At 47.9% G+C, this 24,358-nt stretch overlaps 1 protein-coding gene across 6 annotated transcripts in view; it reads left to right on the top strand.

Moving 5' to 3' along the window:
- Positions 1–24,358, top strand: part of ADAMTS17 (ADAM metallopeptidase with thrombospondin type 1 motif 17) — a 343,518-nt gene that overhangs the window by 128,626 nt on the left and 190,534 nt on the right. For all 6 annotated transcript variants that reach the window (XR_008299007.1, XM_027067938.2, XM_027067937.2 and 3 more), the window contains exon 8: positions 6,118–6,223. Coding sequence is in view for 5 of the 6 variants with exons in the window: in XM_027067938.2 (XP_026923739.1) it covers positions 6,118–6,223 (106 nt within the window). In the remaining variant the exon portion in view is untranslated. The remainder of the gene's footprint in view (positions 1–6,117; positions 6,224–24,358) is intronic.

Below are 24,358 nucleotides of genomic sequence, written 5' to 3'. Positions count from 1 at the left end.
GTCCACTCTGTGCAGAACCATTTAGGAGGTCAGTGACTTACAGTGGAGGCAATGGCCCTGTGGGCCACTCACCTTGGAGAGGAAGCAGAAGCAAAAGTGCGGAGGAGGACAGACCTGAGTTAACCAAACGATTTGGATAGTATAGAGTTCGGAAATGAACGTGACAGTTAAATGTAGGCTGAATTTCCTGATTGCAGCTGATGAGGACTCCACTGTGTCTGATAATAGGACATGATTTTTTAGAATACAGTTCATTGTCATCACTCGAGGATTCTGCATTGGTGAATTGCCTACTTGCTAAAATTTATTTGTGACTCCAAAATCAGTCTTTGTAGTGCTTATGTGGTCATTTTGCAGACGTGTGCAGAGAAGCAAAAATTTGAGACACCAAAGAGGCATGTTCCCAGATGAACAGGGTGACCTTTTGCCTTCTCGTTCCAGCTGTCATACTGTACACAAATGCCTTTCTCGTGGCCTGTCTGGTGCCACTTTTTTTTTTTTTTTTTTTTACATTTTTGTGCTTTTTTTTTTTTTTTTGGTGATTTTCCTGTTTACAATGGCTTCCAAGAATAGTGCTTAAGTGCTGTCTAGTGGTCTAAAGCAGAGAAAGGCTGTCATGTGCCTAACAGAGAAAATACATAAGCTCCATTCGGGCAGGAGTTATAGGACTGTTGGCCATGAATTCAATGTGAAGGAATCAACCATATATTAAATGAGGTATCTTTGAACACAAACACATAACACAAGGTTATGTATTAATCAGTTGACAAAGATGTTGTGACTAGAAGCTCATAGGAGCCTAACCCTATAATGTCCTCTGGGAGCAATGACTGTGTATTTGAGAATCCGGTGTTTACACTGACTTTTTAGAATCTACCTACCACTGATAATAAGAATCAACTGTAATTCCTTTTCTTTTGTCACATACTAGACTATAGGACTTTAGCTCTTTTAAAATTTTTTTAAGTTTATTTATTTTGAGAGAGACTGAGTGAGTGGGGAAGGGACGGGAGAGAGGGAGAGAGAGAATCCCAAGCAGGCTCTGCACTGTCAGCATGGAGTCTGACACGGGGCTTGAACTCACGAACCATGAGTTCATGACCTGCGCTGAAACCCCAAGAGTCGAATGCTTAACCGGTGCCCCAAGACTTTGCTCTTAAATGCTGTTTACACATTCAGCTCATACTTCCAACCACTTAGCAATATTTACAAGAGCACGAGGACATGTCCACGAGCCTGAATGTGCAACTCTTTCCCAACCACTGTGATTGCCAAGTGAGTAGATATAAGTTGCTTTCTCACAATTGGCAGCATTGCGTCCCAGTGATAACCATAGTGGTGTTAGTACTTTGAGCAGTTGGTAGAAGAAATTCGACCGTTTCTTTCAGAGGCAGAGTCCAAGAAGGTCTGAGTAATGGGCAACAAGGCCAACAGCTGTAAACTGTTTACACGTGACAATTTGCTGGATAAATCAGAGTTTATACAGCTATGTGTTGTTTACTTCTTAAACCTAGAAAGAATATGGTCAACCCAGAGTTTAAGAATTCTGTGCTTACACCGTGCAGTTTTCTACTGAGAAAGAAAATAATTAAATCTCCTCAGCCAATTTCCTCTCCAAAATTGCAATCCTATCAAGGAAAGGAGGAGAAGGGAGAATGTCCACAATGTGTTGGCATGGCTGGGAGGGTAGGTTAGGAGACAGGCTTTTCTGAATGAGTCAGGTAGACTTCTCCAGGCATCAGAAAAACTCTTTACAGCCAATCAACATTTCAGATTTTTATTTATTTTTTTAAGTTTATTTATTTTGAGAGAGAGAGCATGAGCAGGAGAGCGGCAGAGAGGGAGAGAATCCCAAGCAGGCTCTGTGCTGTCAGCACAGAGCCCGACGTGGGGCTCGATCCCATGAACTGTGAGATCATGACCTGAACTGAGATCAAGAGTCAGATGCTTAACTGACTGAGCCACCCAGGGGCCCCAGCATTTCAGATTTTTAAAAGCGTGTTTTGCTTCCCTAATCTGCCAGAAGTGTAGCAAAGATGGGGTGAGCCGCTATTTGGATACAATCATACACTCAGTGATGCCTTGACTGTGACCTCCCTTCATCTCTGCTGTCTGAAGGGCCACATACTCAGGATCAAAATTTGGAGGGTATTTTTTTGAGGCAGGGAGTGGTCAGGGAGGTCGCTCCCACCTCTGCCTCTGCTATAAGTCACCTTGGATAAATGGAATATAAGCAAGAACTTTGATTTTCATGGCAAGCACATACTCATTATATTAGGTTTAAACCAAGAGAAAAAGAGGGGCACCTGGGTGGCTCAGTTGGTTGAGCGTCCGACTCCATCTCAGGTCATGATCTCACAGTTCGTGAGTTTGAGCCTCGCGACGGGCTCTGTGCTGACAGCTCAGAGCCTGTAGCCTGCTTTGGATTCTGTGTCTTCCTCCCTCTGCCTCTTCCCCACTCATGCTCTGTCTCTCTCTGTCTCTCAAAAATGAATAAACGCTAAAAAAATTTTAAAAAAACGAGAAAAAGGAAGAAAATTTAAGATTATAATGACTTCACCATGTCCTAGAGGTAACTGTTATTATTGTTGCATATATGCCGTGAGTCTTTATCTTTCATTTTAAAAACGTTTGGACTTGAACACCTGAAACCTTTATTTTATGCCCCCATCTCTGCAGAAACACACATTAAGATTTATGAAAATTGTCAAAACCCCCAAAGATTATTCACTGTTGTTGGTCACCAAAGCTTTGGTGAGGGAGGCCGAGGGTTTGCCTGGAGAAGCCCTGGTGTTGGAGAAAAGAGAGTCCTGCCCTTGGATCCGGGCCTGGGCTTGGTCAGCCCTATAACCGGTGACTGGGCCTCCATTTCCCTGTCTGTAAATTGGGCCAGTAACCATACCCGCCAAATAAGGGAGGGTCCCGCGTGCAGAGCAGTGCTTGTCCACAGAGAGGACCCTAAGACCCCGTTGTCTGTTTCCCTTTTATTCCAGGGAGCTCTGTAAACATGTGTTGTTTGATGTTTTTAAAATTTCAAAAGTAAGTTCTGTGATTTTTTTATGTGTGTGGAGAATTTTAAGTCATGGAAAAGCACCACTCTAGGGTCTTGCTGTCTGCGTAGGGAATTCCAGTGACCAGGGAAGGCCCCTCTGGTCCCACACCTTCAGCATCGATGTTACCAGAACTTGGGCTTACAGACCTCATTTTTTTAACAGGAAATCAATGTAGAGAAAAGTGGTATTTCCTCATTTCTTGACAAGTGCCAGTGTGGGGCTGGGGCAGGTTTTCCAGGTTGGTGCCTTTGCCTCCTGAGGTGACAGGTCTCTCTCCAGGGCTTCTGCACACCCTCCGCCCCACACTGCTGTTCTTTCCAGGGAGCATGGAATAGCAGTGGCTTCGTTTCCCGTGGGAGCTCATGGCTTAATGACCATTTATTCCCCGAAGCTCTTACTTTGACAACAACGTGGGATTTTCTCCAGACTTTGTTTTGTGACTTCTACGCATTTCCACACTGTGGCACATAAATGCTCAAGTCCCCTGCACTCCGGATCAGGGGCCGTCCTCTTTTACACGCTTTGCCTTGCTCGCTCTTATGACCAGGCTGTTCACGATTGGACTACATCACTGAAAGCACTAGACCTTAATCCGCCTTTGTGTGAGAACATGTCTTGTAAATAAACTGACCCTTTGTTTTCTAGTTTAAAAAAAATCATCTGGGCCTTGGAAAAATTAAAATGCAATTATTGGAAGGCTCCTTGCTTAGCCGTTTCCCTCATGTCGCGTGTTACCTAATCCCAGTGGAAACTCAGGATTGCCAGCTCTGGGTGCTGAGTGCGGCAGAGGCCAGGGGACGTGTTTCTGTGGCATTGAAGCTGCTGGTTCAGCACACGCTCGTGGGACAGCAAGCTCAGCACAGCTGGCTTTAGATGCCTCCTTCCCCCATTCACCAGATGACTTCTCCCGGGGGCGACCACATCTGATTGTTCCAATTGATTCATTGACCCAGGAGGCCACAGTCCGGGCTGGGAGAGCACTTCTGGGTGTACATCGGAGTGTGTGCGTGTGTTGTTGCACGCACATACCATCAGCACTATGTAGAAGCGTTCCACCTACTCACTGCTGGACTTGGTGTAGCAACCCACAAAACATTTTTAAACAAAACCAGAATAATGACCTTGAAGGCACCGAGAAGCCAGAGCATGTCCTTTCTCTGCTTGTCATTTTTCTCCTTCCAATAGTCTGCATTGCCGGATTATGATGTCCACGTGCAAAAAAAGCATCTTGAGGCCAAATAACATTTCTCTTTTTTTTTTAATCCTGCAAACTTGGCCAAGCACATTGCATGTTTCCAAATAAAAATAGACATACCCCGTGGTGCCGGCTTGGTGTGCCGAATGTGAGTGGAGTCTGGGAGAAGCATCTCTCTGCAGAGCAGGGATGTGGGCGCCATACTTCTAAGGGGTTCATGGGGGACAGTCAGGAGGAAGGAGGGGGTGTCCGGTGTGTGGCTGAGGTCTACCTCAGTTAGAACTTGATGTCAGCAAAGAGGATTGGATTAGCTTTGGGGAAGCAGAGAAAGAGGCTCATTTTTAATTAATTCCCCCCCGCCCCCAACCGCCCCATCCATTCTCTTCCACCTTCTGCCAACTCGTTCCCTCCCCAACTCTTGTGCCCGCAAGACAGGTGTCAGCTCCAGGGATACCCTGTGCACGTTGTGAAAGGGGCCCTCTGAATGGGGCAGCCTGTAGCTTGGCGGTTGATGGCGTTGTGGGTGGAAAAGAGGTGCCTCTTGCTCTGGTGGCCGCAGTCCCTCCCAGGGCACAGGGCCGTTGGGCAGAGTCAGGCTGGGAGAGCCTCCAGCTAGCCAGTCAACAGGCACCACTGAGCGGCACATGCCTGCCCCCACCCCCCACATCCTTTGTGAACTCACAGCAGGAGCAACACTGAATCTTCTTGGGCGTGTGACCGGCCAGCCACTCTGTGCCACCACCCACTCATCCATTTCACGGTGTATGGAGGAGGCAGGTGCCGCAATGCTTCCAGCCCTCACTTGAGTTCTGTCCCAAGCCCTGGGAGGGGGTGGGGTCCACGGACTCTTTTGTTGAGATAAGCCCTAGGGCCACCTGGATCTGTAAGAGATGCCTGTCCTGGGCGCAGAGATAGCAGAAGCTAACAGGAAGTGCAGAGAGCTGCCGTGGGGCAGGGGCAGGCTGCAGACAGGTGGCCAGTACGTGCCTCAGATGTGCCCAGCCTGGCCAGGGCCCTCCTGTTGTATACACACCTTTCTGCCAGAATAACCTTTCTTCCCTAGAAGACTCCCATCTGCCCACCAGAGGCTGTGGCAGCCTCCTGTCCCTCACTCACCCCAGTCCCCCACATCTGTCTTGCTCCCAGTTGGCTGGGTTGGGTTCTTGTCTCAGGGAGGGGCCTAAGGACCCCAGTCAGGTGTGTGTGCAGAGGAGTTGGTCCACAGGGCGCATCCTCAGTGATGATTTCCAGGCCCTCACTCTTCCACGGTCCTCTCCCTCCCTTGGGCTCCCTGTTTCATTTTCTCCCAAGGATTCCTGAAACATCTTTCTGAATATTCTGCCCAGCTCTCCCTGGCCTGCTTTCTGGGAGCCCCGCTGCTCCTCTGCTTCCTGCTCACACCTGAGAGCATTGGCCCTCAAAGGGCTAGGGCTGGGTTGAGGGGAAGAAGGTGCCCAGAGTGCAGGACTTAGGGAGATGCTCCCTCCCTCCCTCTCTGGGCCAGGTGCCAATCCACCTTACCTTTCACCTCTGAGCCTTGGTTTCCTTCTGTTACTGCCATCGTGGGCAATTAGGATTAAATTAGATAATGTGTATACACTCAGCACATTGCCTGACACCGCTTAGATGCTTAGGAGAGCTGCATGGTGGCTATTATTGTTCATTATTTTTAGGTGAATCCAAAAGCGGTATGCTCAAGCCCATCCCCCACGTGAGCTCTGGAATGACAGCTCTAGCCCTGTGGCCACATCATCCTCCCAGTTTGCCCCTCGTCTCTCAATCATGTGTGATATTGACCGTATGGACTTGCCCCGCAAGGTCAGGGCCTCCCACGTTCTGAAGAGGATGTGTTTTGTGTCTCTGCTACAGGAATTGCTTACTTAGGAGGTGTGTGCAGTGCTAAGAGGAAATGTGTCCTTGCCGAAGACAATGGTCTCAATTTGGCCTTTACCATCGCTCATGAGCTGGGCCACAAGTAAGTATCAGACTCTGTGTTGTTCTGCCTCTTCCAATTCCTTTCTGAATATATATATTTTTTCACTTGAATTCTGTAAGTTCTAAAGCAGTTCTGCTCTAAGCCTTTGCTTCTTTCGTAACACAGACCTAGGTCAGCAAGCCTGGGTCCCAGCCCTTCAGGGAGCCCCAGAGATTACTGAACAGATGGTCTCTGAGAGTTGAAATGTTAATTCCGTGTTCATGTCTATTTTGTAGAGGGAAGAAGTTTATCCTCTTTGGTTGCATTTCCTTTCCTGGACCAGCACGATCTTTGATTCACTCTAAGTATATCGTTCAAATAATGGGATTTGTCTTCATAGATAAAGTCCAGCTGTCTGAAGGTAGAATGTCAGTGTCTTAGGTTTAAAGGATTATCAGCTACTGCCTTTGTACATGGAAATTCTTCCCTTGAGGATGGGATAGCCATTGGACCCCAAAGCCCAAATATGTTCTAGAAAGGGTCTTTTCAGAGGAGGAAACAGAAGGTCAGAGGGGTTGAGTGGCTGGTCTATGAGTAAGATCACCTGCAGGAAGTCTCAGGTGGCAGCCAGCCAGCCAACTCTAAAACTGTGGCCTGAGTGTTGACTGTGTCTCCTGCAATAGGTGTCTGTTTTGTTTTTCTCTGAAGGAAAAATTGTGGTATGACTGCATAAGAACTTAAAAAATAAATAAGCAAACTGAGGAGGTCAGGGCATGAAGAACAATAGGAACATTTATATTGGGTTGACTCGAACAAAGTTAAATGGAAATCTAGTTCTTGGGGGAATAAATGTACTGTAAATGTTTCCTAGTGATCTATGGACTACTAGATGCCTGGGACCCTAAATGTGAACTCAAGCTGCTTCTTGAGTAAAGCCCATCTGTAAGGAGGAGGACAAAAGCAATTTCCTCTAGGATTAGCCCTATCTATGGCTAGATATAGATGTATATTTCTTCTCCTTCTCCTTCTCCTCCTCCTCCTCCTCCTCCTTCTCCTCCTCCTCCTCCTCCTCCTCCTTCTCCTTCTCCTTCTCCTTCTCCTTCTCCTTCTCCTTTGTTTATCTGGCCCCATTCTCCTGTTTTTCACTCCTGTAGATGGGTTTGGTAGTTGACTTTTCTATACCTATTGAGTATCATGATGTGAGCACAATGAGTGATAAAACACTGGTGACAGCACATTGCCTATACCTTTTTACCTACCGGGAAATAATTTTTAAAACTAATGGTAATCAAATATATTTTCATATTTCTGGTTTATGGAAAAAAAAAAAAAACAAGAGTGGTTGCTGAGAGAAAAGTGTAAATCAGTACGACTTTGGCAAACACCGTCCCGCTATTCAGTGACCCACCCAGCCTGTCACAGTTCCTCGGAACCAACTACCTAATGGTTTTGAGAATGCAGTTGTCAAAACGTTTCCCAGCATGTGGGTTGTCGTGGACTTTTGAATAGATTTCTATGAACTGCAATATTCCTTGCAGCATTTGGAGCCAGGGCACATGCCAGAGTGTTTTTGCACCCACGTGTGAACACACACGTGCTGCACAGAGGCCTTTCTCCTTGGACAGTAAGAACACAGAGGGCCATTTTCTCCCTGATGACCTGTGCGATCATGCTGGGTCACTGGCACCTCAGCACAGGTCTGCAGAAATGAATGGTTAGATTTAGTCATATTCCAGTAGCCTTTAGGTACAGTCTGCTTAAATTTCTTGGAGGGCTCTTTATAGCTTGCTATTGAACTCTAATTACCCACAAAAACAAACACCTTATTGTTAATCAAAGCCAATAAATTCTGTTAGCATTTGGCCCTGCCCCTAGTCTGGTGATTATGGTTTTCTCAGAGAAAGTCTGTTGTCTCTGATTACTCATGAGCACTGGGAAGTGGGTCCCCCCCGGGAATGAAGCCACATTCTCTCCATCTGCAGACCCTTCTGGTCAGCCGGGCTCCGAGCTGCAGAGCAGACTGTGTGGAGGCCTAACAAGAAGGCTCAGCCTGCACTCTTCGTGAAACCACTGGCCAGGCTGCTTCACAGATATGAAACCTGGAAGCTGTTGTATATTTTGAAATATAGCAACTTAAATTTCCGTGTTTTCTGAGTAATTTAACTCCGTGTTCCTTAAGTACAGGTGAACTAAGGATAGGATGGTATTCTCAGTGGACCTAAGCCAACTGGTCCATGTTCTTCAGGAAGATTTCTCAGTGAAAGCTTTAGAAAATGAGAGTACTCTTCTGCATACCCCTAGAAAGTCCCCAGGGGACTCACCAACTGGTGTCCCTAACCTTTTAATACTGATAAAGTGAAACTTGTCTTCTGAAGGAGGGGTGTGTGCCCTTGCATGTGGGCACACGTAAGCATGGCCCTTCTGTTGTTTACCCCAGATACCTCATATGAGGATCTGTGAGAGCAGTTACCCCAGCTCTGAATGTTAGGAGAAAGGTGTACTTTCCACATGAGCTACTCATTGCATTTATCAGACAATGAGGGTCGCATAAGTGAACCTGATTTTCTTTCTGCTTTGGCTGTCAGAAAACGCAAAGCAAATGTCAGGCTCGTTTTCAGACTCATTTTCATAAGTCCCAAAATTGTGGTTTTCTCCCCTTTTCTGGGTCTCTTTGTATGAACGGTTGTATTTTACATATTACAGTTCAAAAATAACTTTTTGGTACTGTAAACTGGCTCCGATCCAATCTGTAATCAGATAGGTTCTAAATTATGAATTAAATGAAAAATTCTTACCATGATAATATCAATAATTCTGCTTAGGACAGGAATTAATAATGTACTAGTGATGGTTATGTCAAATCCAATCTCATTTATTGAACATCTACTGTGTTAGATACTGTGCATTCATTATGCTATTGATCAGTTCTGTGGGGTAGGTATTATTTAACTTTTATAGATTAGGGAACTAGTATTACTTTTTAAAAATTTCTAGTCTCTACTTGATATGATTTGGGATCCCCTTTATGATAATATACCCATATGTTAGGGCTATTAAAGTAAGGATCCACGTTGTAAGAGAAGGGTAATAAGGAGACAACTTTTACATCTCCACAAAACCAAGGCACCTTCAGATTGCTACCAACCAAGGCAGAAGGGACAGTCAGTGGCAGAAGAAAGCCAATGTGTCAGCAAGAGGGGCTTCCCTATGAAACTCAAGTACTGTAGCTGCAATCGACAGCTTTCTGGTGATTACCTGGTAAAGAAGTGGGGTGGAAAGACTCCAGGCCTGGGTTTAGATGAGGACTGAAGGATTTGCAATTCCTGGTGGGGGTTGGAGGATGAGAACCTGGGAGGGGCTGTTCTGCACTTCCGCTAGGAGGACGAGTTGGTGCCACACAGAAGCTGTGATGGACCGTGACTTTGACTTTGAGGTTTTCTAGCCTTCATGACCTTAGTTGCCTTCTTGCTCGTGAAAGACTGCCTGGTAGGCAGCTGTATGTTTACCTAGTGAACAGAAATGTGGTAGCGTGCATTTGGGAAGGCATCTGTCTCTCTGTCTTGCCATGATTGCTTGAGAACCCAGCTGAAAATGAGGGACTACTTCATCCTGCAGTGGCCAGGAGAGGGGAGTAGCTCCTGAATGCTAGAAGATGGCCATGATGGACCTCTCTTACTCCAGAGAGCTATAGCTGACACCTGGTATTGGTTACAACTGAAATTGATGAAGTGGGGGCCAGGGTGTGCCTTGAGAGACACAACCCAGCTGGGCCAGCACTGCCCAGGTGTTTTCCCATGAGAAACCAGAACAGGGTACGTTATGGTAGACCTCGGTGTCCAAGATGTTTATCAGTATTTGGCTTTCAAGTTAAAGAAGGACAGCTAGAAGCAAGCATTTGTTTCTCTTGAGCAAACTCATGCTTTTGAGGCTCAACCCTGATTGGCCATGGGAAGGACTCTCCCCTGCCAAGGATTAGAAGCTCAGGTCCATGCTGATGGCCCATGAGAAAAGCAAAAACAAAATCAAGGGACACCCTCACAGATCAAGGAGGAAGTTGCTAGTGGCTTTAGTATAATATTAAGATAATTGGGTATAATACATCAGATGATATTGGGCGCACTCAGGGTGGTAAACACCTGGGTATAATATATATAACATATAACGTATAACATATAACATATTATATAATAAATATATAATATATAATATATAATATATAATATATAATATATAATATATAATATATAATATATAATATATAATATATAATATATCTACCGGAATTTTAGATTTGGAAGTTTTAGTGTAGAAGGGAGAAAGTAAGTGGTTCTAAGACAGCTGGTTAGAATGCCTTTTGTTTGGGGGAAAATGGCATGATTAGGCCCAGGGGAGGTACTTGATGGCAAGAGCCCTCCCTAGCACTGTTGGAGGGCAAGAGGGCACAGAGCTGAGTCTCAACTGAACATTTGGGGTCTGGGGAGACCCAGAATGCCATGCACGCAGCTTCTCAATCAGGTAAGACTGAGAGCTCTCGGGAAATGTCTAAACACAGGCCCTTCTGGGTGGGGAGTTGAGAGGGGGAAGGGGAACCACATAGTGCACACTTGGCCACCCACACACAGGGGGAAAAAAAAAGACAGGACATATCTTTATATGTAGAAACAAAGAGCTTTCTCTTGCAGAAAATAAATCTCAGCTTCTGTTGGATTTAGGAGGCTCTGTTAGATAAGCCTGAGCCAGATCAGTTCCTGCCTTGAGTCAAACTATGTGACCTCTCTAACCCAAGTACATCTATAGAAAGACTTCCTGACAGACCCACAAGCCACGCCCCATGTTTGGGCTCTTGCTGCCTGTTCTCCAGGTAGGCACTCTCCCCACCTGCTCTTCCAGGGATTTTTTTCTGACTTCCATATGCCCTTTCTCAGCTCTTCCCATTCTGGAATTTATCTTGTCTCTGGTTGGTCAGCTTGGGTTGTGGCCTCTGCAAAATGTTCTCTTCAGGAAAGCTTGGGGCCCTGGTACAGGTGACAGCTGGGCGTTGCTGCCCAAGGGGGGCTCCTGAAGCATTTATAAGTGGCAGGAGCCTGAGTTTCACCTGACATCAATTAGAACACAACCTCTGGGGGAGAAGCAGCTCAGGAAGGCCCTCCAGGAGATTCCCGGGACATTCATGGCTCATAATAGTACTCAGGCTTCATTGTTGCTTTTTGGCCTCCTCTACCTTCTTGCTTCTGTCTCAACCCCTTTCTCCCGTCCCTCTGGGCCACCCTCAGGTGAGCCACATAGTGCTAGATATGGTCCTGCTGTCCCGGTCCTGGCTTGCCTCTCGGTCACCCTGAAGCCCACGCCCTCCGCTGCTTCCCTAACACCAAACCAACCACATGCACTCACAGTTGGCGAGGCAGGTGAAGAAAAGCCCGGCCATCCTGACAGTGGCAGTATGTAGGCAGGGTTAGTTCTGTTACCTGTCATCCGACACCTGCTGGGAGACCTCACTGAGGGCCCGGAACAAAGCGTCAAGAACTTGGTGATGGGAAAAATGTGAATGTGATGGGCAGAAGCCTGGAAATGGAGGAGCAGAGGTAGAAGGAGGCCTACAGGAGGCTTGTGCCCCATCGAGGACTGAGGTGCTGAGTACGTGAGTACTCAGAAATGGAGAGAAACGCAGGACTGAGGCGTAGAGATACAAGTGTCCTGATAAGGAGCGATGTTTGGTGATCTAGCAGCCATGTGTGCACCTGTAGGCATGTGAACAGTTATAAATGGGCTCGGTTGCAGCAATATGTGGGGCACGGCTGGGTTCTCAGACTTGCTCATATGCCCATGGCCCTTAGAACCATGCCCATCCCCTGTTTTGGAAACACGGCCTGACTGGCCGAACTTGGAAGGAGTATTGTAACATGAACAGAGCAGGGACTTTGTTCCCCAGCTCAGTCCTATGAGGACAGGGCAGGTGGGATGCCACCACATGTCCTGAAGTAACAAGTGGGATCTTCGGCCCCAGGCAGGTCCCATGTGAAGCTTGGTATCCTCCAATAAAGACATTCCCTAAAAAGCTAGATCCAGGCACTCTGGATGTTTCCAGCCAGAATGTGACAGTGTGCAAATGAGCTCAGGGCAGTGGATGTTGGAAGGATGTCTCATTTACACATGCCTGGGGATGTGCTCGCCTGGTGTGCAGCACAGAATGTCAACTGAATCCCATCCCTGAGAATCGTGGCTTATGGGCAGAGAGTGGGTGAGTGTCCAGGGAGGGCTGGGGAGCAGAGGGAAAGGGGAGGAGACAGCTGTTCTGGGGGAGGAATGTTCTTCTAACTGGAGCCGACACAGTTCAATCTGAAAAGAGTGGTCTCGAGTCCAGAACAGGAAGTAAGGAAAGCCATTATCCAGATGTGTGAAGAGGGGAAATGTTTGTCTGTGATCTGTATTAGCAATGAGCTGCCCCGCGCAGCGTGGGGGAGACGCAGAATGAACGGAGGCCAGATGTGATCAGGCAGGTCACCTGCCCGCGGACGACACCGGCAGCCACTGCTGTTGCCCGAACCCTTTGCTGGGGGTCTCAGTCTGGTAGGTGCAGCATAGACATCAGATGGGCCAGCCTTATAAAGAAGGCACAGCACAAAGAGGATTTCTGGAAATGTCATAACTGCTTAGAAACCCCGGGAGGAGGGGGAGTGTGCTTTTGTTCTAGTTAGAGTTAGGGTGGTCGTATTCACATAGAGGATCAGTCTTTCTCACAGAACAGAAAGGGGGGGGGGGGCAGTATGTGCCCCCAGGAGGTCTGCAGGGTGGTTCTGGTTCTAGAGCAGGCACAGGTTCTAGAGCAGACCCTGGGTTTTCAGAAGGGTTCCTCCCGGGTTCTCTGGGTCTTACCCTCCATTCCCACTCAGCTCCCACAGCCTCCCGCGGCATCCCCCTCCAGGCTGAAGGGTAATCCGTGGTGCTAGCAGTGTTCAGGGCTCTCAGGTTTCACGCAGAGGAGCTTAGAGGGATTCCTGAGTACGATTTCCTCGGCATTTGGCCCCTGGATCAAAGTCAGTGTGTGAGCATCCGCAGGGCGCGGCAGTCTTATCCAAATTCCAGAGTTGTACAAAGCGTTCAGGCCTCATTGCCTTTCATTTTATCATTATTTCTTAAATTTGCCGCCGGAAGCTGCAGGGTCTTTGACGTTAATTTACAAGCTACCTTCCTCCTCATGTCTTCACTGAGCTAGTGACCTGTGACTTCAGAGGACACAGTGCCGGAGGATTTGCAAGGCAGGCCTGTGCCCTGCACAGCTTCTATGAGCCCACTCAGCGTGGCCCTGAGCATCTCTTTCATAAAAGCAGTTTCCTTCTGGCCCCTTCCAGACGTGCGATTTTGAATGGGAGGTGCAGTGTCCAGAGCAGCAAAGGCATGTTGTAACCGATGGCTGTATTTATGTGGCTTTTCTGCCCTGAGCTAGGATTTCTCACTGCACAGTCTTAACAGGAATTGCACAGAACTTACTTGGATGTCCTCTGCAGTCTTACCCTTCACGCTGTGGGGACAGAACACTTATTCCAGTTGCTTGGCGAGCCCCGAGCCACTGTCCTTAAGAGGACCTTGACCACAGCCTTCCCAGATCTGCCCAGGCCAGGCCTGGGAGGGGAACACAAACAAAGGGAAAAGCATTAAAAGCTCTTCTGCAAGCAGACAGATGTGGTCCCACCTGCATCCAGAGCAGCCAGTCCGCGCAGCTATTGGCTGGACGTTATCGCTCTGATGGAAAATCCAGCTGGATGTGGGGCGCCTGCTGCCCCCAGAGAACCATTACTGTAACAGGGAAGGCTACAGAAGCTGTTGCGAGTGTCTGTCTCTGCCCCAGGAATTCTTTGCATTTAATTGTCGGTAGATTTCCTTACCTAAAAGGCTGTGGTCCGGGATGGTGTTGGAGGAGAATGGGAGGAAGTCTGACTTTGGCTGAAGAACCAAATTCCGAAATCCCCTCAGAACTTCCTTACGTTACAGACTATTCCAGGAATTAGATGAGATCCAGTTTTCTCGTTAGATCGCCAGAGCTTCTGGCAGCTTCACCAAAGTGGCTTTTCCCCCGGTTCTCAGAGCAAGGGACGTCCACAGTCCTCTTAGCCTCATTTCGCCAATGGAGCGTTACCTTGCTTCCCATGGCTCTAAGTGGCCAGAGACATCGAGCAAAGCCCTTTGCACAAGCGAATAAATGTGTGCTGAGGCCTAGCCCTTCCCACATGGGTCCCCTGGTGACTGGATTTACCCACTTTACCTGGAAAGACGCCCTCTGCTCACATGGCTAGGGTTTTGTAAGGACCATGGGAGGTGGCAGGGGTATATGATGGAAATTTCTCTACAGGTGGAGGTTTCTGTTAGGGGCTGATTATTTGTGACCCCCCAGAATTCATAGGATGACATCTAACCTCCATTCTGATGGTATTAGCAGGTGCTTAGGTCATGAGGGTGGAGCCCCCATAAATGAGATAAGTGTCCTTATAAGAAAGGACCCGAGAGCTAGCTACTTCTTTTTCTGCCATGTGAGGATGCAAAGAGAACATGGCTGTTTGCAGCCTGAAAAAGGGCCCTCACTAATCTTGGACTTCCAGCCTCTACAACTGTGAGAAATATCCATTATTGATAAGCTGCCCAGCTTATGGTATTTTGTTATAGCAGCCCAAGCTAGCTAAGAGATGCCCTCCATTCTCCCAAGGTGTTTGGCTTCATGCCTGAAATCCTTGTTTATCTACTGCCCACTGCTGATGGAAAATTCCAGACTAAAGACCTGAGGGCAGCTGCACATTCTCTAAGACCTTGGGAACTTTGTCACCAGCATTGCCAACAGCATGTTCTAGGAAAGAGCCCTTCTCATTCTTGTCCATTTGCAGGCACACAGGGTGTGGAAGTAGTGGTTTTGCTACTACTGGTGGCACTACTACTGGCACCACTTTCTGGTGGTGTCAGAAAGGACCAGCAGAATGGGTCAAGGGGAGCCTTGAGATCACACATCTTGTTCCTGACGTCAGAGCAGAGCACAGAAGTTGCCAAGGGCCCATGTGAGGATCTGGGAATGGCCTGTCTTGGAAAAAAAAAACCATAAATAGATGGATCTAGAAGGAGGGTGGTTATAATTTTCTTAGCAAGTCACTGGAAGCATTACAAAGACATTGTCTTGTTAATCATAGCCATACTTCTGTGGTGTTGAGAGGGGGCAGGTGTGAAGTAAGCCCGGTGATTACCTGACGCTCACTTATGATTATCATCCGGAGAGAGAATAGAAAGGAGGCGGCTTGGTCAGTTTTGACCTGAACCAGGAACAGTCTTGGGGCTGGCAGGGCCCCTGAGCTGCTGATGCTGCAGGGTGGGGTGGGCGCATAGCCACTGGGAGATGCTGGACCCTGGGACCCTGGGATGTGTCACTTGGGGGGCAAGCCTGCACCATGGCCACGACTCCCCCCTCCCCCAATTCCCACCCAGCTTCCAACTGGGTAGACTGTTAAAGAGAAGGAGGGAGGGTAAGAAATAGTCATGGCCTTTGCAAGTCAAACTTGATAACAGTGTCCCCACAATGAGGACGTAGCAGGTCCAGTAGGACACCCACCATGAGGCAGCTTTAAACACACTGAGGACTAGACAACCGGCACCCTGTGCATTTCCGAGAGGCACGTGCAGGGGGTGGTTTCTGGTTAGAGGAGCCTTCCTGACAGGAGCACATGGGCTCATTGGGTAAGTGACACCTAATGAACCGATGGTTGACTGTGTGAGCAGCTCTGCGGTGAGGAGAGCACATGCACTACTTATTCATCTTTGTTGCACATGTTCTATGACCGCCAAGGGGAGGCAGGAACTGCCCCATCAGCAGGAAGGAAAAAAAAGGCCAGCTTGCTGTTGGCTGTCTGGTCCATGCAGAGCTTGGTTTTGTCAGCAGAGCAAGCTCCCAGAAACCCCACTCCTTTCCTCCCCCACCCAACCCCAAACCGAATTGTCCTTCCTGACTTGACAGTTGTCGCCTAAAACCCCCCTATCCCATGCCCAGTCCAGAATCTGGCAGAGAAGCATGAGGCAGCCCCACTGTGATGACAGTGCACCAGGAATGGACTGGAGAAACACGTGCAACTGCAGCTAGCCAGTGCCTTGCTCTTCAGAGTGTGGTCTGAGCACCAGCAGCATCACACCACCTGGGAGCCGGCTAGAAATGTGGGGATCGGGCGCATCCGGTATTCTTGATGCAAGACAGCTGAGCAGGGCAGTTCCAGCACATCCGAGTGGTAGCCCTGTCTGCCGACCCCATCTCAGCGGATGCTGCTTCTGGCTGGATGCTGTACCTGCCAGCTGGCCGTGAAGGGAACATGGATGTTTGTTTCATTTGTAAGTTTTTCCCACGGGGCAGTTTTTTGAATAGCCTTCTTGCCCTGGTTTTGGAATTTCTTCTATGACCCTTCCTTTCCACCCATGCTTTGTTTAACACCCGTGCCATGCCAGCAGGCGCCGAGGGCTCTCCCGCCGGCGTCCAGAGCTAGGTTCCAGGTTCCCGCTCAACTTGCTCTGGAGCTTGGACACCAGCTTACTTTGAAGACATGGTTGGAATGGCCACTACCCATCCTATCTGTTGAAAGAGACCCCACTCCAGTCTAAATATTTAACTTGGTGCATCATAAAATCTGGTACATTTTTGGCTATCCTCCAGAATGTCCAACTCTTGGGTAGCAACAGACGTCCTGGGGAATGTGCTGGTCAACCAGAGTTTGGTCTGCCCACAAAATGGAGGTTGTGCCATGTGAAGATGGAAGGAAGAGGCAGGGCTGAAACACTGAACAGGAATGTCAAATTATCCCTAAAAGCCCCAAAGCAGGGAGTGGTCTTTGACATGCTCAAAGGGCAGACGAGGGTCCTAGACTTGGAAATGCTGGCATTCCTGTCTTGCCCCCTCCCAGTCAGATTTTCTTTGGGTTTTGGTGGCAGAAGCAGATGCCTGAGTGACTGTGCTTGTCCTAAGGACGGCTTCTTCCCATCCTTGCCACCAGTGACACATGTGTGAAGACTCCATCCCTCCAGCTGCCCTGTTTGTGGAATTATACAGGTGGCAGGTATTAAAGGCATCATTGTCTCTCTTCACATTTTCCATTGACTACTCAGTCCTAGAAGACCTCTAGAAGACCAGTACTATGTGGAATGCTGCAATCCAAAGGTTTAGAGTGAGCCCTAAAGCCCAGGTCTCTTCTTGCTGCAACATGTGTTGAGCCATGAGAAGCTGGTCTGCCCCTGGGGCTTGAGTCTGGAGATCACCTGGCATCAGTCTTCAGTACTTACTGTTCTCTGGTCCTTGTGCATACAGTAACTCCTACAAAGTGATCACAAAATTCACTTCTTCATGAAAGATGGCTCATTATGATGGTTGGTTACCCAAGTGGAAAGCAAGTTAAAGAGCCCCCCCTCATATCCCTGACACACACAAAAGCAATCCTAATTCCAAACTTGTGAATTTGCAGTGGGTTATAAAGGCCCCCCCCTTTTGAAAACCAGGGGCACTTTGTGTTTTGAAGAGCCACACCCTGCAGGATACTGCCTTTTGTAACTTAATTGCCTCTATTGCTGGACATACTCAAGACCTGACTGCCTAGTGCCTCCCACCTGGTTTTCATACATCCTGAGATTGTACATACACCTTGTTCTGTGAGGAGCTAAAGACCCAGATGATGGAGGAGGTGATAAGAGATCAACCAGCTGCTTCACATGATTTGGGCTCTCTTGGCCCAGACGGATAGAACTTGTTTGCAGATGAGAGTGCCAGCCCACTTTGATAATTGTGCAGAAGCAATGAAGGAGAAGCAAGGTGTGCCAAAGACTTAAATAGGCAAATGGCATCTTGTAAGAGGGAAATGAGACAAGTGGTATACATTTTAGACTTAGGTAATTTGTAGGAAAGATTCCCAAATGGCTCGTCAGACATAATTTGTGAGCATTCAGAATTAGAAGAGGCAATCCTAGAAGTCAGGCAAGAATCTGTGGATAACCAGCCACACCCAAAACAGATTCTGCAGAGGCAGGGAATGTAAATTTCACCAAGGTTTCTGAAAAACTCTTAACATTCCAAATGAGAAGTAGGGGGAACTGTAGGTTGGATACTCCTACAAATGAACTTGTAACTGCCGGACAGCCTTACTCAAGGCATGGTTAGTAGAGAGGTGTGTGTCTAGGAGAGAAGCTTCCTTCTGCCATGGCGCTCCCTGATTTAACATTTCGGTCATGACCTGCTTGCAGAGAGGGATAGCATGCTCATCAGTCATTGAGATGGCACAAAGATGGGAGGGAGAACAGTGTATAAAAATTCAGAGTACACAAAGTCCATGACCACCTGGGAAAAGTGGCCAATGCAGCAATGCATGATGGCGTTTCATTTGCACCCATTTCTCTACTACTGTGGTTATTTATATTTTATAGAGAGGAAAATGAGGCCTAGGGACCTTCCAATGGTAAGTGGCAGAATCCAGCTTCAAGCCCTTTGTCGATGTTCAAGTCTGCGCACTAACCATATGCCTTACAGCTTTCCAGATGGTATTTAATTTGATTTAAGCCCCAGATGAACCAGACATAATGCACAGGATGGTAGAAACATGGCCTAATGGCAGCATGTTTGAAAAGCTTCTAGTCACTGCCAACAAACACGTCTGTCTTTGCTTCCACTGACAGACATTACTAATTGATCCCAGGACCCTTTTCCACTGAGTCCCAGCTCATAATACTTCCTAATTCTGTAGGCAGCCACTGCCCATAGATTAAGCTTGACACAAGAGATGAAGCAGATCTCCTGTATGTAAGGGGGCATGGTTAGCTACATGCTTACAAAACCAGGGCATTCTTAGACCGTATTAACATGAACCTCATCTCCAGGAATGAAGGAGGCAGTTGGAACTCCGCTCCACCCTTCAGAAGTTAAGTAGGAGACTTGCATTCAGTATTAGGGGATCTGTTTTAAGAAGGACATCAGGAGCCAGGACCATGCCCATATGCAAGGGAGGGGGATGATGAAGGAAACAGCTGGAAGAAAGGAGCATATATGTGAACAAGAGGTATGCAGAGGGACAGAAGCACTGAGGGGGCCACATGAGAGGCTGCCAGGACACAAGAGAGCTCTGCATGGCCCCCGGGGCAGAGCCCAGCCAGTGTGCTCAAAACACAGGGAAAGCGGTTTCAGCACAGTGGAAGGAAGAAAGTTCTTAAAATTCGAGCTGTCTAGAAACTCGTGAGGCAGTGCTGGTTTCCTCCTGCTGGTATTTGCAGAGCTGGCCCTCCAGCCTGAGGGTTGAAGGAGCGGTTCTTGGAATATGAGGATGGCTGAACTGATCTCTGATCTCACATCAGACTCTCTCATGGTTGATTCTGTGACCCTCGGACGGCATAGGAGACGAAAGGAACCAGGATCGGGGTGGTGCACGGACCCCAGGGCCAAGCTTATAGCACATATACACCTCTGTGAAATAGGAGCAATTCTCACGGGTTTAGTAAACAAGCTTGTTTTCATTGTTTTTACATCTATTCATTAGTCGGATCCTCCCTATCATCCCACGGGTTCAGTACTGTCATTCTCCCCATTTTATAGGTAAGGAAACTAAAGCACAGAGAGGTTAAGCAACTCACCACAGCTCTGTGGTCCAGCTTCTAGGTGGTGGAATCCAAATTTGAACAGGGAGGCCAGAACTTGGAGCCCACGCTGCTAGCCCTGGGTACCTGGCCTCTGGCATGGGGCCTTCGCACCCTCAGCGCTATCACAGGCACTGGTTTCACGTGAGGACGTTTTCATAATATTAGGGTGCTTTTGGAAGTAAGATAGTTGGTAATAGGCAATTTTTTCTGAAGTGCAAAATATCAAGTGCAGAGAGGTCAGCAGGTGATGATAAAAGTCTCCTCAGAGCTTCTGCCCAGATGTGCAATCCAAGCCTGCAGCTTTAATTTAGGCTTTCAGGGCGTAAATCCTGGAGGCAGCTTTGTCCCACGTGAAGCAAGTTACCAACCTCCGTGTGTGCCCTCCCCACCCAGTCTCCCCATCTGTATAATGGGCATACTGATTTTTTTTTTTCCTTCCTCACAGCATGGTCAGGAGGATTAAAAGAGACAGTAGGGACTTCTGATACTGGAATGAGATGGTCCAGAGTCACTTTTCCATACTCCTGTCCTTTATTTATTATTTTTTAAAGTTTATTTATTATTTTTTGAGAGACAGAGACAGAGCATGAGCAGGGGAGGGGTAGAGAGAGAGGGAGACAGAATCTGAAGCAGGCTCCAGGCTCTGAGCTGTCAGCATAGAGCCCAATGCGTGGCCCGAACTCAAGAACCGTGAGATCATGACCTGAGCCGAAGTTGGATGCTCAACCAGCTGAGCCACCCAGGCGCCCCGATACTCCTGTCCTTTAAATACAACCAAATACCTTGGAAATGAGTCCATAGACAAGCACTTAAAAGGCTATGAAAGCCGAATCTTAGCGCTTGAGGAACGTGCACAGAGTGAGTTCTGGGGTTTTCTTTTTGCTTCCCACACACAAACCCTGGACTGAATACCTGGAGCCACACAAAACCCAAGAACAGCCTGCTCTCTCTAGCCAGCGGGCTGGGAAAGGCAAAGCCCAAGAGAGAGCTCATGGGGAGCCCTCACACACGCTCCATAAACAGAGTGCAGTGTGCCCACTCTACTTGGAGCTGCAGCAACAACCCCTAACGTCACCCCAGCTCCTGCCTCCCAGCCAGGACATGGGTGGGCAGCCGGATCTGCCGGCGGCTGCAACAGCGAAGGCCTTTGTCACCCTGCCCCCTGCCCCCACCAGTGGCATAAGGAGACCCAGGCCCAGCAGCTCCTCCTTCCCACACCCCTCTCCCCCAGAAGGTGCCTGGTGACCCCAGGCGACATTTGACAAGTTCCCTCCGCCTCTGTGGTTATCACCACCAGGGACTGAACGGGAGCCCCAGCAGCACCAGGAAATCAGGGCAGACCAGAAGAAGGGTCCTGAACACTGTAGTGTCTTTGGAACTGAAGCTCACAAAAGGAGGCCAGGGTGACTGCCTGCTAAAATAGAAGACTTAAATAGGATAAGACTTACCTAACATCAGAGCCAAAATATCCAGGACCCAGTTGATGAAAATCAGCCATCCTACCAGGACCGGGAAGTCCACTTGAACGAGAGGTCCATCAGCAGACACCAGTGATACATGTTGGAATTATCTGACAACAATTTTATTTTGTTTAATGTTTGTTTATTTTGAGAGAGAGAGAGGGAGGGGCAGAGAGAAAGGGGGACGGAATCTGAGCTCCACACTAACAGCACAGAGCCCGACGCGGGGCTCAAACTCACGAACCGTGAGATCATGACCTGAGCTGAAGTAAGACGCTTAACTGACTGAGCCACCCAGGTGCCCCTCTCAGAACAATTTTAAAGAATAAAAATGTTCCAACAATTAATTATAAGTTAATATAAAAGGAGTGAACACACCATCAAGCAATAGGATCTGATGCTTATAGAACATCTATCCAACAATAGCCAAATACACATCCTTTTCCATGGATGCCCATGGAACATCCACCAAGATAGATGGCAACAGCACCAAATACTGGCCAGGATGGAGAAACCAGGTGGGATATAAAATGCTAGGGCCACTCTGGAACAGAGTTTGGCAGTTCCTTTTAAAACTAAAATTTACTGGGGCGCCTGGGTGGCTCAGGTGGTTGAGTGTCTGACTCTTGATTTTGCCTTGGATCATGTTCTCGTGGTTCATGGGTTTGAGCCCCATATCAGGCTCTGCACTGTCAGCACGGAGACTGCTTGGGATTACCTGTCTCCCTCTCTTTTTGCCTCTGCCCTGCTTGCTCTCTCTCTTGCGCGCGCGCGCTGTCTCTCTCTCTCTCTCTCTCTCTCTCTCTGTCAAAAATAGATGAATAAACATTAAAAACCCTAAAATTTACTATACAACCTGGTGATTGCACTCTGGGGCATCTATCCCAGAGAAATAAAAACTTATCTTTGGGGCACCTGTGTGGTTCAGTCGGTTGAGGGTCTGACTCTTGATTTCGGGTCACGTCATGATCCCAGGGTTGTGGGATCAAGCCCCCTGCATCAAGCTCCGTGCTGAGTGTGCAGCCTGCTTGAGATTCTCTCCTTCTCTTCCCATCTGCCCCTCTCCCCCTCTCATGCTCTCTTTCTAAAATAAAATAAATCAATAAATAAAAATAAAAAACTTACTTTTACCTAGAAACTTACACATGAATGTCTATATTAGCTTTTCATCGTAGTAGCCCCAAATTTGAAACTACCCAGATGTCTTTCCATGGGTGCATGACGACACGACTGGTAGAGCCTCCGTGTTGCAGAATACTAGGCAGTAAAAAATGAATGGATTATGGATACACACAACCATTTGGATGAACACCTAAGAAATTATACCGAGTAAAGAAAATCCAGTCTTGAAGGGATGAATACCACATGATCCTATTTACATAACATTTGTGAAATAACATAATTACAGAGATGGGGAACAGACAGGTGGTTGTTTGGGTTTAAAGGGATGGGGGAAAGGGTGAGTATGGCCGAAAAAGGGTAGTCTTGTGGTAGTGCTCTGATTTCTCAGTTGAGGCGGTAGTTACAGGAAGCTGTGTGACAGAATTACACAGAACCACCCCCATGCACAGAAAGTGTGTGTATAACTGGTGAGATCTGGAGAAGCACTATGGATTGTCCCAACGTCAACTCCATGGTTTTGACGTTGCACTGCAGTTATTACACAAGATGTTGCCATAGTGGGAGGCGCAGAACCTCCCTATATTTCACTTTTTGCTGTCTGTGCACCTTTAATTCCGAATTTTAAATTTCAGAATGAGAGAGAATGTCTTAAAGATATTTTTAAAACGCAGGTATCCAGGCCACACCTCATGCCAATTAAATCAGGATTCCCACAGGGAGGATTTTTCTGAACTTCCTTAGGTGGTTCCAACAAACAGCCAAGTTTGAGGGCTGTTCTCATTAATGTTGAGCACTTGCCATTATTGTCTTCTTCCTCTCAGTCATCGTGGTGGCTGCGGGAATAGAGCACTTGTGCTGTGCCGCACACTGTTCGAAGCTCCCCGCATCCATTGGTCACATCGGTTCGCTGTCGGTAATAACCACTCTTCTGCATGTAATGCCCCCGATTTCGAATCTGAGAGACCACCAAGGAGCCGATACTGAAGCAAACACACGAGGGTTTATTTACAAGCTCGAGCTTGGGCCCAAGTACACCCGACACAGCGGAGTGGGGACTTGGACCCCTAGGTTAAAAGGTGTAGCAGTTTTATGGGGGCCAGTGGCCAATGAGATTGCAACACACACAGAAAGTTGCACATTCATGTCAGTCCACACGCAGGTGGCCAATTGAATTACAATTTACCCTATAGTAACTGTTTGAACTAGCCTATCACTCTGGTCAGAATTGGCGCGCAAGTTGGCGGGCAAAAGGCGGGGTTTACATTCTTCGGCAGTTAGGGGTTCCGCATTCCTATATGAGTCGGTTTCCAGTAAGGGTGTGCTCAGCAGCTTGACTAGGGTGGGGGAGTGTCTTAAGCAATAAGTAGGTTATGTGGGGGTTATACATGAGATGGTGGGTGTAGCACAAAATGGAGTTAGTCTTGCTCTGCTTGTCCAGGGGTAGGGGATTTTTGTAAAATACCTTGGGTCCCACATGCATTCCCTGCCATCATTCTATGGCCTTCCCCATGTGGACAGGTGACCGTCTCATGAGCCCGGAAGCATAGAAGATGTGGAGCTCCCTCATTCTTACACAGTGACGTTGCTTTTGAAAAAGAGCCTCTGCTGTCACGGGTTCTGGTGTGGTGCTGTCCCTTTGACTTTTCCCTGTGATGACAGAGAAAAGGCACTTGGACATTGTTGCTGAGTGTGTTCCCTGCTTCTGAAGAGCTCTCTCTGTTTCCAGGGAAGGTCAGGAGGAGTTGGCTTTGGAAAGACTTCACTCATTATGGTCTTTGGGGTTTCTCACATCTCTTCCTTCTACCCGGAGATGGTCCTTTATGGTTTAGACACATCTGTGTTGCTGTTGTGGTGCCTTCTGGAACCATAATGGAGCAGGGAAGGTGGGGAGCAAGAAGGTAGACCCTAGGCCCCCAGGACTTGACCAGCTGCAGATACAACTTGTAGACAATTCTTCTGGACACTTAGGGTGACTCAGAAAGAA

Source organism: Acinonyx jubatus, chromosome B3 (genome assembly GCF_027475565.1).
Source record: "Acinonyx jubatus isolate Ajub_Pintada_27869175 chromosome B3, VMU_Ajub_asm_v1.0, whole genome shotgun sequence".
NCBI lineage: Eukaryota > Metazoa > Chordata > Mammalia > Carnivora > Felidae > Acinonyx > Acinonyx jubatus.
Note: the sequence above shows the minus strand (reverse complement) of the source record. Positions and strands in the feature narration are given on the sequence as shown.